Consider the following 17,389-nt stretch of genomic DNA (forward strand, 5'->3'; position numbering starts at 1 on the left):
TTGGGATCCTGGACCGTCCTCGTGAGAGCGGCCCGCGTGGGTGACCGGCGTCCAGTGGGCGCGGCCCGGCCTGTGGTGGAGGCCGCCTCAGGAGCGGGACCCGCAATCCCGCAGGTCAGTGTGGCTCAGGGTGGGGCGTGACGGGCCTGGAGCCCCGGGATCTCGGCTGTGGAGCCCGGGCTGAGGGCACTACGCGCTGCGCAAGTGCGAGCGACTTAGAAGCGCGCGTCCTAACTTGTAGTTTCCTTCCAGCCCGAGGATTGATTGACAATGGAAGTCACGCGTCGTGCGTGAGACCATTGTCCCACGTTCCATCTGACCCGCTCTACAAACCCCAACGACAGCTAAAGGCCATTTAGCAAGCGAATGACTGCAGCTGCACTCAACTGGGGAAGATGCGCTTAATCCATGTCCCTCAGGGTCCGCAGGAGGCATAGAGCCGAGTTTTCCTGTTTGGAGTTTTAAGTAGGCAGCATTGTGAAATTGAATTGCTCAGCGTTTGCTTGGAAGCTAGACAAAGCTGATTGATTGCTGCTCAGTAGCTATTTGGTGTTTGTGAGGCTGCTTGATAATGGAATTGAACTCGTTTGCAATCACTGATGTATGTCTTCCTGAAGTATTCGTTCGATCCTGGAAAAAAATACATAGTTGATACAGTTTGGCAAAGCTTCACCTCTTAGCTTTTGGAAATTGTTGACTACATTGAGGTCAGTCAGTGTTTACACGCTAACCCCGAGATTTTTTCCCCAGCAACTTGGTTAGTATAAAACTAACTCCCTTGGATGAAATTTTAAGCATCTGTAATTATGGAATAGCTACAGAGTCCACTTTCTCTTGATACTCGAATTCATAATTACTAAGTGAGCCCGGTATAACCTACAGAGAAAGATGTCGGTAACTTTTTGAAAGTTTATTCTTTTAATTTTTCCCGGACAAGGTAACTCCAACAGTGTTGGCAACTGGTAAAAAGTGTAAAAGTTAACTGACAGAAATTGAGCAGATTTAACTGAAATAGGTGTTCAGTATTCTCATTCATCAACAGGAATGTGTGACAGTTGGCTAATCCCTGTCCTGGAGGCTGCTCATTTTTTATAGATATTATTCTAGTTGTATACCTACGAACAGCCATACAGTATTTCTCTAAAAAAAAAAGTCCCCTTCTGTATTTCCTTAAAGGGAAATGGTACTGTTACAGAAGGAACAATTGTATAAAAGAACAGTCAGTTTCTTTAGAGGGGTCATATGATTCAGTGTCTATTAAGTTACAGAGTTTCTCTTGCTGATTTGACTTAGAGCTGTGTGATCATAGTATTTTTCAGTTGGAGCTCTGCTGTGGCAACCTGTTTTATTTTCATGCTGAGGTAGTCTCATTAGCTCAGGCTGGCTTTAGACTGCCGTCACTCTCCTGAGCGTGTACTACTTCACTGGACTTGGAGACAGTCCTTGCATGTTGATGTAAGAAGCGGACTTCATCAGTGCTCTCAGAAAACAAGTCAGTGGAAAGCAGCTCAAGTGGTAACAGATGGAGGAGAGCATAGCTGCTGCCTACTAGATTTTGACTTGCTTAGAACTTTGTTAGTTCCCTTGAACTGGTCTGCTGGCAATCAGAATTTCACTGCTGGCATTGTAATTTCTTTGACGCCCTTAGGAAGAGTACAGGTTTTGCGGTATAGTTATTGGCTTACTCACTAATGACGTTTTAGAAAGGGTAGGGGAGATGGCTCAGGTTGTAAAGCGGTTGGTGTTGTGTGAACCTAAGTTTGGCAGATCCCCAGAATCCATGTAAAGCCTGACACATTAGTCTGTAATCCCAATGCCGCTACAGCATCATAGGCAGAGACAGGAGAATCCCTGGAAGTTTCTGTGACAGCTAGGCTGTTAGGGACTACGGTGAACAGGAGACCCTAACTCAAACAAGCCGGGTAGAAGGCCAGGAGAGACTGGAAGTTGTCATATGACCTCACACAAGTGCTGTGTGCACATTTGGACACACGAGCGTGCCACACATGTATCTTACACACGGAGAAGAGAAAAAGATGTGTCTCACACTCTGCACAGGCCTGTCTATGATCTTGGTGTCATGTGCTTTACTGACATGGTCTTGATCACTAGACTGTTGAGGTTTTCCTCACATGGTTTCTTTCCCAATACTGAGCAGATGCTGTCATTATCAAGGGTCTGTAGGAAGGCCTGGTGTAAGAACTAGGAGGTTTACTAGGCTACTCCTGAGTTTTTTAATTCATTAACCCTGGACTAGGACCTTGCATCCCAGACAGTGACAGCATTCTTAGCTGTACACTTCCCGTCATGCGTCATGGGAAAGTAAACCACAAGTGTGCTTTGTACTTACTTTCCCTTTAAAAGTGACACGAGCTTCTAGTCCTAACTACTCAGGACGCTGGGGTCAGGGGATCCACTGTGCCCAGGAACTGGAAGACATCCTGGGCAGCTGCTAGACCCTTTCTCCTCAAAACTTCTCTCTAAAGAGAAATTTCTACAATGTGTAAACCACGGTGCATCAGTATTATATGATACTAATTCCACTTTCAAGATAATTTTCAGTTATGAAATAGTGAGAAAAATAGAAATTTATTTTGTCTGAGGCTCAAAAATGTTTATTAAAAATAAAATTCCATCAACTTCCTTGTTAGTATTTTTATTATTAAAATATTTATCTACTCTGAGACTCCTGCCATAGTATCTGTAGACTCCGCTGCTTTGAAACATTAGCTTGCAGTTCTCACAATTTTTCACATTAAAATTGAAGGCAGGTGCAGGAAGGCTCCTTGTGGACGGAAAATACAGTGTAGCACATAAAGTTGAAACACTGTTGTAAAGGAAGGCCATGACACTTACTTAATGCTCCTCAAGCATGGAGCTTTTCAACTGAGTGTAGCTAGAATGATAACTACCCAGTGATTAGGCATTGTTTTTTTTTTTTTTTTTTTTTCCGGGGCTGGGGACTGAACCCAGGGCCTTGTGCTTCCTAGGCAAGCGCTCTACCACTGAGCTAAGTCCCCAACCCGATTAGGCATTGTTTTCTGTGTGGCACTCAAGTGTGTAAGCCGTGCCTTTCACACACAGAAGGTGGTTTATAAAGTGTCATGTGACGTGACAGTGTAGTCAGCACTGCTATTTTTCTTTCAGAAGAATGATGCTCATTATCAGGGCACAAGCTCACTGAAGGAGCCAGAGGAGAAAGTTTCCTAAGTGAAAAGTCAAGCAGCTTTGTCTTTAGCTAACGGCACTAGAGCTGCTTCCCAAAGCAGAGCTCAAAGATTGCTGCCTTCCTTAAACCGCCTTGTTTTACTTACAATTCAGATTCTTCTTCTTCAGTGTCCACGGGGGATCAATGAGCCGAATCCATGGCTTTAGACACTGGCCTGAAATTTTGAGTTAGATTGCAGTATTTAACCCTCCATTGGAAGCTAGAGCTTGTGGTTGTGGCTCTGCCGTCATTCCCTCAGTAAATAACTTTAATTTCCTGCATCTTTTGTGCTTTCAAGGACAAAATCAGCGTTTAGCTAGGAAACACAACACAGGGACAAAGTCCCGTTAGCAGCTGACTACTTTGGAATACAGAGTGAAACAGTTTTCTTAATATACTTTTTAAGGTATAGTTTCTATGTATATGTATATCTAATTTTCCCACTGTTAAAAGTCTTAGTATATGATATAGCTAAAATATTACATTGACACGTTGATATCCAACCATAAAATAAGTATCTGCCTGTGATTTGTTTTCCTTTGTGCTGCTGGGGCTCACATCTACAGCCTTGGATGCCTGAGGCAAGAGCATCTTAGAGTTTTAATGATGGTGCGGACCATTGTGCTTCTTCATCTGCCTGTAGAGCTTTTTGGTTCTTTGAACTGAGATTCTGAACCCCCTGAGCAATTCCTGGCATTTGTTTCTTTCTCTTAGCTACTGGCAACTATAATTTTTTTTTTTTAAATTTGCTTTTAAAACTTTAGAGGCTGGGTTTCCATAGCTCCAAGCTTGTGATCCTCTGGCTTTGGCTTCCTGAGTGTTGAGTTTACAGTTACACATCAGTGGGCGGAGCTCTGCTTCCTGCTCCCGAATTGTGCTATGCCACTGCCTCACGTAAGTGTAATCATCCATGCCTGTCCTTCTGTGACCGGCTGATGCCGTTTAGCAAGATGTGTCCAAGGTTTATCGGGGTTCTAGCACATGCCAGAAGAAATATTCAAAGACTTAACTTATTTTATTATGTGTATGGATGTTTGGCCTACTTGTATGTATGTGTACTGTTGCGTGTGACTGGTGCCATCAGAGGCCAAAGGAGACTTTCACATCCCATGTAGTGAAAGTTGTGGATAGTTAATTGTGAACCACCATGTGGATGCTGGGAACCAAGCTTAGGTCCTCTGGAAGGTTAGCAAACATTTAGCTTTGGAACCATTTTTCCAGCCCCCAGAGAAAGATTTTTTTTTTTTTTTCGGAGCTGGGGACCGAACCCAGGGCCTTGTGCTTCCTAGGCAAGCGCTCTACCACTGAGCTAAATCCCCAACCCGAGAAAGATTTTTAAAGCTGAATTATAACCTATTGCATGTTTACCACATTCTTTTATTGACTCTTGGGTGGGCTGAGTGCTGTTTCAGGGTATTTGATCATATTGTGAACCCCGAGATTGTGTACTGATCTCAGAACTTTCTGTTTACTGTAAACAGTAATTGTGGTAGGCTCAGCCCTAGCATACACCTTTTAAAAAATTTTTACTTTACTTTTTTTTTTAAAAGTTATATTTATTTTAGTTGTATGAGTAGTTGTACAAGTAGTTGTCACTGTCTTCAGACACAAGAGGGCATCAGATCTCATTACAGGTGGTTGTGAGCCACCATGTGGTTGCTGGGAATTGAACTTAGGACCTCTGGAACAGCAGTCAGTGCTCTTAACCACTAAGCCATCTCTCCAGCCCTTACTTTACTTTTTAAAACATTGGATATCTTATTTATTTACATCTCAAATGTTATCTCCTTTTCTGGTTTCCCTCTTTAAAGCCCCTATCCCATCCCCCCTTATCCTGCTTCTCTGACAGTGCTCCCCTACCCCCACACCCACTCTGGCCTCACCACCCTAGCATTCCTCTACACTGGGGCATGGAGCCTTCACAGGACCAAGGGCCTCCCCTCCCACTGATGCCAGATAAGGCCCCTTCAGCTCCTTCAGTCCTTCCCCTAACTCCTCCATTGGGGTCCCAGTGATCAGTCTGATGGTTGGCTTCGAGCATCCGCATCTGTATTGGTCAGGATCTGGCAGAGCCTCTCAGAAGATGGAAAGATTTCCCATGCTCATGGATTGGCAGGATTAGTATAGTAAAAATGTCCATCTTGCCAAAAGCAATCTACAGATTCAATGCAATCCTCATCAAAATTCCAACTCAATTCTTCATAGAGTTAGAAAGAGCAATTTGCAAATTCATTTGGAATAACAAAAAAACCCAGGATAGTGAAAACTACCCTCAACAACAAAAGAACTGGGGGAATCACCATCCCTGACCTCAAGCTGTGTTACAGAGCAATAGTGATAAAAACTGTATGGTATTGGTACAGAGACAGGCAGGTAGGTCAACAGAATAATAGAATTGAACCCACACACCTATGGGCACTTTGACAAAGGAGCTAAAACCATCCAGTGGAAAAAAGACAGCATTTTCAACAAATGGTGCTGGTTCAACTGGAGGTCAGCATGTAGAAGAATGCAAATCAATCCATTCTTAATCTCCTTGTACAAAGCTCAAGTCCGAGTGGATCAAGGACCTCCACATCAAACCAGATGCACTCAAACTAATAGAAGAGAAAGTGAGGAAGAGCCTCAATCACATGGGCACTGGGGAAAATTTCCTGAACAAAACACCAATGGCTTATGCTCTAAGATCAAGAATTGACAAATGGGATCTCATAAAACTGCAAAGCTTCTGTAAGACAAAGGACACTGTCAATAGGACAAAATGGCAACCGACAGATTGGGAAAAGATCTTTACCAATCCTAGCACACACCTTTAATCCAAGAGCTAAATAAAGTCACCCCTATGTCAAGAGGAGGAGCAAGCAACCAGCTGACAGGGAGTGAACAGAAAGGAGGGTCTTTGAATGGTAGGATGTAAGACAGCCTGAGGAGTTTTCTTCTTCTGGGAGGTCAGTGGAGTAGGAGGCTTAGCTGGGTGCTTTCTCTGCCTCTCTGAGCTAGCAGGTTGACTTTGTTCAGCTCTTGGATAAAAGGGGTGTGTTAGGGGTGAACCAACCACAGCAAGGTGGGTTTTTTATTTTAAGTAAACACAATCTTGGGGTTCACATTTCACATTGTGATCAAATATTCTGTAGCAGAGTGATGCTGGTGTGTGTGTGTGTGTGTGTGTGTGTGTGTGTGTGTGTGTGTCCCTGCCTGGAGTTTAACTCCATACATGCTATATATTACTGTGCCATACTTTTTTTAGAGTTATGTTTTGTTTTTTAAGATTTACTTATTATCTATACAGCATTCATCATGCATGTATGCCTGCAGGCCAGAAGAGGGCATTGGATCCCATTACATATGGTTGTGAGCCACCATGTGGTTGCTGGGATTTGAACTCAGGACCTCTGGAAGAGCAGCCAGTGCTCTTAACCTCTGAGCCATCTCTCCAGCCCACAATTTTTGTTTTGATTTATATGTGTGTGTGTTCATATGTATCACATATATGGAGGTTACCTCAGAGATCAAAGAGTGTTGGAGCCCCAGAACTGGAGTTAGAGGTAGATGTGAGATGCTTTGTGGTTATGGGAACCCAGAACTGGAAGGACTTTTAATGACCAAGCCATCTTTCCACCCCCTAACTTTTCACTTTTAAAACACCTTTTGCGAACCTTATTCCTGGTAGGTGGGCATGGTGGAGCTGTAGTTTGAGATGGGAGGATCCCAGGTTCCACACCAGCGAGGGCTACATTGCTACATTCTACCTGGGCTATCAGAGTCCTCTCCAGAAAACAGACAATGGAAAATGGATTTCTTCAAGAAGCTATATTATTAAATGTTTTACACTTCTTGTGTTCTGAAGAATTAGCTCAGGTTGTTAAACTTCATGATCTTTGATATTTCTAGAAATTTTATGTTTATAGTATGTAAAATTCTTTAACTCTGGAATTTTAAAAGTTGCGATTTAAATTATAAAAGAATAGACCCTCTGTCCTGGCATGGTGGAGCACACCTTCAATCCCAGCACTTAGGAGACAGAGACAGGTGGGTCTCTGTGAGTTTGAGGCCAGCCTGGTCTACATAGCAAGTTTAAGGACGGTCGGGGCTACGCAGTGAAACCTTGTCTCCAAGAAAGTAAAATAGGTTCCTGACCATACGTCCTCCAACAAGGAGCAAACATGCAAACGTATGAGCCCATGGGAGCCTACTCATTGGAACCACCACTCAGAGATTAGTAGCTTGTCCACTGACCAGAAATAAAAAAAGAAAGGAAAGAGAAGAGAAAGGTTGTTTAGTTCTAAGCATTCCTTTCAAAACCGCAATTCCATGAGGTTTTCTTAGTAGGGGTTCCCTGTGGAGCTGAGTCTGGCCTTGGAACTTGCAGCACTGTCCTGCCTCAGCTTTCTAAGTGCTGGGCTTACAATTCTGTGCCACGCTGCCTGCCTGCACCTTGCTATTTTCCTAACACTGCTGCTTTCTAGGATAGAGCTTCAGCTTTCCGTTCTAACTCTCCTACTGAGCTATTTAAATTTTTAATGATTTTCTCCATTATTTTATTTTAAGAATAAAGATTAAATATATACTATACTATAAATCTATTAGTCTTAATTTTAAAATTTGTTTATCTGAATAATTTGTCTTCTGGTTGCTTTTCTTGCTTGGTTCTGGCCTCTTCCATACTTTAGACGCTTTGTCTTGTCCTTGGAAAGTGGCTCTTCTTTAAGAGCAGAGAAGTAGCGAGCGGGCTGGGAAGGAGAGCTGGGCAGCCGCTGTTATGTCAGGCCCAGCTGGTGTGGTCAGTTGCTGAGAGCTGTGTCTTGGAGGAAGTGACGTGCTGGATCTCCTGATTTGCCTGGCTTGCCACTGTCCGGGGTGTCGATTAAAGCCACCAGGCAGGGATCTGGTTTTCTCTTCATAGGCTACTAAGTTTGAGACCATGCCTTCCCTCTTACCACTGCCTTCTAGTCCAGAGACCATCATCTCTTAGCCTCTCTGCAGGAGTTATTTGACCAGCTCCCTTTTAATGGACTGTGCGTGTCTAACTCTTCCATTATTGCAGGTACACAGTGGTGAAGTTACTTTAAAGCATTCTGTGATTCTGTAGGACAGAGCCCAGAAATAGTTCCTCACAGTAAATGCTACATATGTACTTTGGGGTTGATTTGATACTGAGAATAGCTGGACTTCTGTGCAGCAGAAAAGGTATTGCGTTGCAGCTCATAAGCACACATCCCTGCTTCGCCACCAGCACACAGGCTCAGCCTTTTCTGTTGTTGTTGTTGTTGCTTTTGGCTAGTGTGGAAAAATATGTTTTATTTGCTTATTTACTGGTACAATTGAAATGTATACTTCTTTTGAGAATTGCTGTTTATAACACTTGCTCATTTTGACATAAAAATTTTGTTTGGCTATGATTTTATATATTTAGTTTGGGGCTAGGTAAGATAGCTAAGAGGAACAGGATTAAGTATTACCATCTAGGGTTCTTATGTCCTTATCTCTAATTTTTTTCTTTTGGCTCTAAAAAACAAATTCTTTTGTCTGTCGTGAACTACAAGTAAAATGCTTCTTCTCCCTTTCCACACTGACAGGCCCAGCTGTGAGCGCGTTATGCTGCTGGGTGAGAGCTCCACTTCTGTTTTTCAGTCCAGAAATGAACACAGAAGCCGAGCAGCAGCTTCTCCATCACGCCAGGAATGGCAATGCTGAAGAAGTGAGGAAGCTGCTGGAAGCCATGGCGCGGGCTGAAGTGGTCGCTGACATCGACTGTAAAGGTGGGCTCCCGACGTTTGCTTGGTACAAGCCTCCCATGTATTTAAGCTTTCCGATCTTGCCCATGATAAATCTCACTCCCCTTTCCTTGGAAGAGCTCCCCGACAATACTGTGTGAAATAATACTATACCCGTGTACCCTCTAAGGTAGAGAGCCGAGATCCATCCTTAGAACTTTACAAGTTATTAGGTGAGCCCGGGTATGCGTTCCCCGATGATGTCTTTCTTTATTGTTCTTAGCAACGCTATAGTTGAGCCAGCAGATTTGAGTGACTGCGGTTTTCCCTGCAGATAAATTGCTGTGATCTCCTTGGGAGAGACTGACAAACTGTCAGCCCTCATTGAGATTAGCTTTCTAGATTAGCAGACCAGGCTAGTCATCACTACAAAATGGGTGCAGGGGCTGGAAGCTCTGTGCTTCCACAGAGGAGGATTCCTAACTAGTTTGAAGAATAGCATCTTAGAAATGGATTCAGGGTGCTAAGGGAAGGCCTGTGTCACTTAACTAGATGAAGAGAGAGAAGAATAGTTAGACAAAACTAATATGGGGTATAATTATGACTGGGGACATCAGAGCTTGGCTCCTGTGGTCAGGAGGTTCCATGGTGGCTGTCTGGAGGCTGGAGAACCAGGGAAGTCATAGCTGCGGTTCAAAGAACATGGAGGTCCTGAGATTTAGCCTTTCCCTGGCTGTATCTCTTTATGTATGTGTGTGTGTCCGTGTGAGTCTGTATGTATTTGTCTGTCTGGCCGTCTGCCCTGAGCTTGAGCCCTCAGCACAGAGTCTGCTTTGATACAGTAGATGATAAGACAGGTTGCTGCCGGGGAATGCTTTCCTAAGGATGTGGCCGGCCTGTTTTTAGGGGCCTCTGAATTTAATCTCACTGGGCTTGTGACCAAGAAGTATATGTTATGACATCTATCATCCATCCATTTCTACAGATCCTCGGTCTCAGCAAGGGCTTATGTGTGGCCCGTGTGGGAGGCAGAGAGCTAGAGATGGAAATGTGAATTTTAGAGTCAAAGACATGAAGACAAAATAGTGGAAAGGGCTGGGAGAGAAAGAGACCCCAGCCAGACAACAGAGCTTCCGAAGGAAGGCCTGTCAGGTTCTCTAGAGGAGCAAAGCTGACACACTCTGTTGCATCGTAACGGGATTTTGGTTGGCTACCATGATGCCATCAGCAGGTTCACAATGGCTCTCTCACTCAGGAACATGGTGGCTGCTCCTTCCAGGATGCTAGATGCCTTAGCATTACCAATTTGGTGCTGACAGCTTGGAGGTTTCCTGGACTGCTGCTGGTCTTCAGTGTACATTGAAGCTAGAAGGACCTGGGTTCTGATATTAGTGAAGGGCTGCAGCAACAGGGTAGATGAACTTGCCAGCAAGAAAGAAGGCATGCGGCAAAAGGCAAAAAAAATCTAATTTCTTCCACCACCTTTTATCTGGAAGGTACCTCTCACCCTGTTTAGGGTGAGTCTTCCCAGTTCAGGTAACCTGATCAAGAAAACCTTTTACAAGAGTGCCCAATGGCTTGCTTTTTAGTTGATTTCAGATTCAGTCAAGTTGACAACTTAGACCGACCACTGAAGATATTCCAGAGATTTGAGAGACCAGAATGCAGAACTGGCAGTTGAACAGTGCCACACTGGATTTAGTGACAGCATTTTTGATGACATTTGAGGACAGTGTTAATGTCAAGGTAGGAGATAGGCTTAGGCTGCAGCAGGCAGTAGGTGGTAGGTTGGAATGATGGCGAGAGCAAGGGAAGAATGGAAACAGAAGAGGGTGTGTGGTTACTGTCGGGAGTATTGGTTGGTTTTGGCTGATTAGAGAGATGGTAGAGGCTACTTGTTCCTTCCTATAAGAAACCAAAGGGGAGAAAGTGACGCTAGGGAGGAGAGGGTCAGAGGAGCCAGAAGGGCTGAAGTCTAAGAGGGTGGCCAGGCTCTGCCCTGCGGGGTGAGTGTGGTCTAAGCAGTGGGGATGGGAGATGGCACTGTGGGCCTAGGTTGCTGCTAGGAAGGTCCAGGAGTTCTGTGAAAGTTTCTGCTTTCTCTGTGGTGCTGAAAGGTGAAGTCATTGTTAGCAGGTGTGGTGTAGGTCAGGGGTATCAGTAGTTAGAGAGGGTGTGGGAGAGGCTCCTTAGTCAGGCATCATAAGAAGGACACTAAGCCAAAGTGTGGGGCTTGACTCTGTGGTGCCCCAAATCCTCAGGTGCTTTCATTTTTCTTCAGCATTGACTGTAACCTGGGATTTCATAGCCAGCTGTGACAGCAATAAAGATGGATAATGATGACAGGGACACTAGGGTCAGTGGCAGAGTTGGTGAAAGGGAAATGGGAACCATGTACCTATGTAAGTGATGAAAGACTAGAGACCTGACCTGCATGGACAAGGGAGGGGTTGAGTTTATGGGAATGGCTTTTGTTCTTTTTAAAAGAAGTTATTTATTCTTTTGCACATCGGAGGTTTTGCCTGCATGTGTATCTGTAAGAGGGTGGCAGGTCCCCTGGAACAGGAGTTACAGACACTTGTGAGCTGTCATGTGGGTGCTGGGAATTGAACCCATGTCCTCTGGAAGAGCAGCCAGTGGCTCTTAATTGTTGAGCCATCGCTTCAGCCCTGAGAATGCTTTTATGATCATAGTGGGCACCAAGTCTTGGCCCTGACAGTGGCTACTTGACATTGAGCAGAGACACAGTTCATAAGAAATGCTAATGAAGTTCACCTGGTGCGGTGGCTGTCTAGCATGTCATCCACGCCCTACATGAACAGAGCACGCTGCTGTATACCTGTAATCCCAGCACATGGGAGATAGAAGCCTGGGATACATAAAATCCAGTTTCAAAAAGGTGGGAGAGGACTGCCAAGATTGCTCAAGAGGGTAAAGTTGTTCGCTGCCAACCCTGACAACCAGAGTTGGTTCCTGGGACCAATATGATGGAAGGAGAGAAGAGAACTGACTTCTCAAGTTGTCCTCTGTTTTCTACATGTGTTCCATGACACAGATATATACACACGCACACGCATAGACACACACACATACACACATGCACACAGAGACATTCACACATGCATACACACACAGACATGCACATATACCTGCACACAGGCACACGTGTGTACACAGACATGAACATAAGCATGCAAACACACAGGTACATAAGTGTACACAGACACACACACAAACACATGCACACATACAGACACACACATATACATGCACGCACACATACTTGTTCACAGTAAATAAATGAAGTAAAACAGAACTGAGGTGAATGAGAAACAGAGCTTGGGGAACTTGGATGGCCAGGACATCCCTTAGGATGGCGGCAGAATGTACAATGTAGAGGACTGTGTTGGCAACATTATGGTTTTCTGGGAGGCTTGACAGGCAGCAGGGGAAGCATTTCCTGAACTTGTGGCTCGAAGAAGGGCTTATAACATAAATGGAAAATTTCTTGGCCAGGGCCCTGAGCAGACTTTTGTTACAGGGGCTCAACATATGGCTTCTACCTGATATGGCTGTTCTTGAGTGAAGAGCCTTCATGTGAGGAAGCTAGGGTTATTATGGGAAAAGCTAGGTTTTACTGAGGATTGGAAGACAAAAGATGTCAGTGAAGTAACCCTAGGAGTTCTACAGGGCTCTTGGGAAAGAAGCAGATGCAGCAGTTGGTAAATGGTGACAGGCACAGGCTCTCAGGCAGCTGAGTTTCACATAGGCGGGTTGAGGGAGTCATTAACCTGTTGTAGACATGGCAGTTGTGGCTAAAGATTGTGTGGGTTCAGAACTAGAATCCGGGAGCTACAGTGCATGGTGACTGGGTTCCTGAGCTCTGCTAGGTCCTCTAGCTGAGCTTTGGGAATTTGATAGGGCTGTCATTCTACAGCCTGGTTTAGAATTCTAGCAAGCTTTTGGAGTTATCTCAGTTTTAAGCCCAGTAGACTGTCCTTTATCTCTTTTGCCTAATAGAACTATACAGCTTTCATTTCTGTTGCTTGTGTTAATTCCTCTCTTTAGCATTGCTGTTTGGATCTGATATCTACTGCTTTTAGTGTTGGTTTTGGTTTTCTAGCTGTACTCTGGTAACCCAATCTTCTCATTAACTGAGATTGTATCTGAAGTCAAAGATTCTCTTGTAAGTCATTGTCTGGGGTGAGCTGTGTGGCAGCTGCTGCAGGGACACTAACAGTCGCCACTCTGTAGGACTCTGTACCACCTTGAGCTCCTAATCCACCCTCCCTAGTGGTACAAGAGTTTGAAGAACTGGTGGTGGCAAGATGGCTACAGACTAGACTCTTCGAGTGAACAGGCTGATGGAGAGCGGGCGGTTGAGATATAACTTGGCCACAGATGTTCTCTCTTGAAAGATGGACATGGTGAGCAACAGGTGACGTCCAGTCTAGTCCTGCGGGACGCAGCTCACTGTAGTTTTGGGGTTCTTACTGTGGTAAGGTGTCTTGCCTCTCATCGACAGTGTGAGACCTATAGGCCAAGGTATTGTTAGAAAGAAATCCAGTTGATTGACAACTAAATAATAACTAAAGATACCTTTTCCCCTGTTTTTAGGAAGAAGTAAGTCTAACTTGGGCTGGACACCTCTTCATCTGGCATGCTATTTTGGACACAGACAAGTGGTCCAGGATCTGTTGAAGGTCTCTTTATAGCTTTTTTAATGACTAATTCTGTGGGAATCCTCTGGTGAAGTCTGAGCACGCTGAGCCACGGTAGTTCACTAAAGCAGCAGCACCTCCTCAGACCTCAGTTCTCTGCTGCCTATGTGGATGAGGCCAGGGGACAAGTTAGAAGTCCATTCTAAGGCATCTCAGTGTGGATGAGGCTAGGGGACGTTAGAAGTCCATTCTAAAGCATCTCAGTGTGGATGAGGCTAGGTAACAAGTTAGAAGTCCATTCTAAAGCATCTCAGTGTGGATGAGGCTAGGGGACAAGTTAAGTCCATTCTAAAGCATCTCAGTGTTGCAGAGGTAAGGAGATACTAGTAAGGAGAACTTTCAGCTTTGCAAGTACGATAGTTACAGGAAAGAAGCAGAGCACATGCTAAAGAGTTAAAACCTAGCCTCCGAGTCTCAGAGAAGACAGTGAGAGCCAAGGCCTCGCACGCCTCCCCTGGTCATTTCCACACAGGGATAGTTTTGAGATTGGGTTACATTGTGTACCCACTTTGTGCCTTAAGCTGTGGCATCTTTTGTAGTGTGGACATTTAACTGTTGACGTAGAGGAGATGCTTTAGGTCCAGAGTCAGTTCTTCATCCAATCCTTCCACTGCCACGGTCGGGTGGAGCTGCAGGCTCTAAGGAAAGTCTTGTACTCTGCTTACCTGCGGGATTGTTACCTGTTAGGAACCTGCTTATCCCAGCTATGCATCGAGTTTACTGTTCGTGGCAACAAACAGTGTTGTTATTTTACTGTCTAAAGCACATAGGAAGTCTTTGGGTTTTTGTTTGCTAATTGATTGCTAATGTGTGGATGACATTTAAAGTTTTCGTGTTTACTAGGCTGGTGCCAAAGTGAACATGTTAAATGACATGGGGGACACGCCGCTGCACCGAGCTGCCTTCACAGGACGAAAGGTGAAAGACCTTCTACGTTTTGCTTTGCAAGTGAGATGGTTGGGAGAGCAGTCGCTGCTGTCTGGTCAGTCCTTCCCTCTGTCCAGCTCCTGGGAGCCTCTAGCACATGTAGAAAGTGCTTTGGGCAGAAGGGCTCACGGGTCAGAATTGCACAGGGAAGTAGAACACAAAGGCAGGAGCTTAGCCGTGCCCTTCCTGATTGAACATGGCCCAGCCTCCCAGCCTCCTCCACCTTCTCCCCAACCCCACCCCACGCCCTCACCCCTAAAAGCAATGTCTGGCTCACACTGTCTCAGTTTACCTTGGGGACATATACACTGCAGTGACTTATGGTACATTTGCACAGTGGTATAGCCACCACATGACCAGTTGGGGACATTTCTGTCAACTCCACTGAATTTCTTGGATCCTCCATACATTCATTCCCTGCACCTGCCTCAGGTTACCTTTTGTTCCTGTGTAGTTGCCTTTTCCAGACGCTTCTTATAAAGGGAGGCACTTTTGTACCACAGTGGTGAGGTTCATCTGTATGGCAGTGGGCACCAGTAGCACATGTGTACAAGTGTGTGCACACGTGTATGGGGCATGAAGCCAGAGCAGGACTCTGTGTGTGTTCTGTCATCTGGTTCCTTATTCCTTTGAGGTAATGTGACAGCCAGCTAGCCCCAGCAGTCCTCTTACTTCTGTCCTCGTGCTGTTGGGGTGGCAGGCTTGGCTGCAATGGTGCCTGACTTTTTATGTGACTTTGAGCTGAGGGCCTTGTGCTTAACACAGCAGATGCTGTTTTCTCCTGAGCTATTTTCCTAGCCCCTCTTGTATGTTTTAAAAATATGTACTGTGATATTTCTGAGTATTTCCGTATCATCCTTGCATCTGCATGGCTTGGCGGTCAGCCAGTGTCTAGGTAGCAGTGGGCTTGACAGCTCAGTCTCCCTGACTTCCACTTTGTCTGTGAGCCTAGTTTGGGCAGTGCTTAGAGCTCAGCCCTTTCTTACTTTGCTTCTTCCTGACAAGCCCACTCTTATGTCTCCCACACATGATGCTGTCCCCTAGTATCTGGGACTCTATGGGAAGATCCATACTCTCTACAGGTTCTTTTATTTCTAGGATCGCTCTGTTAGGGCAAATGACAGAGCAGCCCAGTGCTTATATGGTAAGCTTCAAAGCTGTCTGTCTTTGATATGTGCTTTGATATGTCTTTGATATGTTTGCATGGAACTGAGATCACTATTCAGCTGACTGAAAGATGGGCTTTGCTATCCCAGGAGTCCTTAAGACTGTGAGAAGGGAGGGAGAGAGAAGAGGAGTTGATTCAGAGAGAAATTTGTCCAGTTCGATGCTATGCTTCTGGCTTGCAAATCGTAGGAAGCAGCCATGAACCAAGGAGCACTGACAGCATTAGAAGCTTGAGCAGCTGGGGACAAACCCCTGACAGAGCTTCTGGAAGGATTCCGTCTTTCACTGCTTTCACCTACTGGGCTGCATTTCAGAGCTCAGGCCGGGTGCAACTGTAGGACTGATTTAAAGCCCCGGGTGTGTGCTAGCTAAAGCAGTGATAGAAAGCTATTCTCTGTGGGGGAGCAGCCCCACGCGGCAAGTTCCTACCGAGGCTGCCCCTTCTCCTTACAATGCTTCTGCTTCCGTTTACAGTGCCGTGGTTCTGTCGAGTCCCCAGTGCACACCCAGGACCATGACATGGTTCATGCAGGTAGTTTTATTCAGTGCAGCCTCTTTTCAGGATAACCTTTAGCCGACACTAAAAGCAGCCAGAAGTCACTCATCCCAAATTTTCATAATTCTCTTCTATTATAATGGAAGTGACCTGGCAGGCTGTGCTTCCTGTGGGCACATAACTGTTTACGGGCTTTTGTCACTTAGAGAGCATTCACACGGCTCCAGAGTTCCATCCTTCTAGTGGTGTTTTGTGTCGGTCACCAGCCATCCCTGCATGTCGGGGCATTCTGATTCTCATCTTGCTGTTGAAACCAGACGGGAAACCCTAACCACAGCTGCGACAGGCACCTCCCTTTCTAACACACGCTGTGCGATTCTTCCTGAGTCTCAGTGAGACTTCTTACAACCTCTCTTCACGGCCTGGACTTCGCATCCTGTCTCCATCTCTTTCCCTCATGACCCAGACCCGTTTCTCTACTGAGTCTCCCCCAGTTCCTGGTTCTTTGCTGCTGGCAGGAGCCTCTCCTTCGCCAGGCCTCTCTGAGCTCAGATTCCCACTCCTCTTATGCCTGTGTCAGAGTCGCTGCTGTGTGTATCTCAGCCCTCCAGTGAGGCTCTGCCAGGATCGCTCCCAAGGAATTAGCACATTTCCTGATGTCCTGCATTGATCCCTTAGAGCCGTCAGTGCCCACCCGATCCCTTAGAGCCGTCAGTGCCCACCCCGGTCCCTTAGAGCCGTCAGTGCCCACCCGATCCCTTAGAGCCGTCAGTGCCCACCCGATCCCTTAGAGCCGTCAGTGCCCACCCCGGTCCCTTAGAGCCGTCAGTGCCCACCCGGTCCCTTAGAGCCGTCAGTGCCCACCGATCCCCCTTAGAGCCGTCAGTGCCCACCCCGGTCCCTTAGAGCCGTCAGTGCCCACCCGATCCCTTAGAGCCGTCAGTGCCCACCCGGTCCCTTAGAGCCGTCAGTGCCCACCCGATCCCTTAGAGCCGTCAGTGCCCACCGATCCCTTAGAGCCGTCAGTGCCCACCCGATCCCTTAGAGCCGTCAGTGCCCACCCCGGTCCCTTAGAGCCGTCAGTGCCCACCCGATCCCTTAGAGCCGTCAGTACCCACCCGATCCCTTAGAGCCGTCAGTGCCCACCCGATCCCTT

General features: G+C 46.0%; 1 protein-coding gene across 2 annotated transcripts in view; it reads left to right on the forward strand.

The window, feature by feature from the left end:
- Osbpl1a (oxysterol binding protein like 1A) overlaps window positions 1-17,389 on the forward strand; it is a 186,910-nt gene continuing 169,521 nt past the window's right edge. For both annotated transcript variants that reach the window (XM_032886004.1, XM_032886005.1), the window contains exons 1-4: window positions 1-114; window positions 8,785-8,967; window positions 13,540-13,625; window positions 14,487-14,561. In XM_032886004.1, coding sequence (XP_032741895.1) covers window positions 8,847-8,967; window positions 13,540-13,625; window positions 14,487-14,561 — 282 coding nt within the window. In that variant the 5' untranslated portion in view covers window positions 1-114; window positions 8,785-8,846. The remainder of the gene's footprint in view (window positions 115-8,784; window positions 8,968-13,539; window positions 13,626-14,486; window positions 14,562-17,389) is intronic.

Source organism: Rattus rattus, chromosome 15 (assembly GCF_011064425.1).
Source record: "Rattus rattus isolate New Zealand chromosome 15, Rrattus_CSIRO_v1, whole genome shotgun sequence".
Classification (NCBI taxonomy): Eukaryota; Metazoa; Chordata; class Mammalia; order Rodentia; family Muridae; genus Rattus; species Rattus rattus.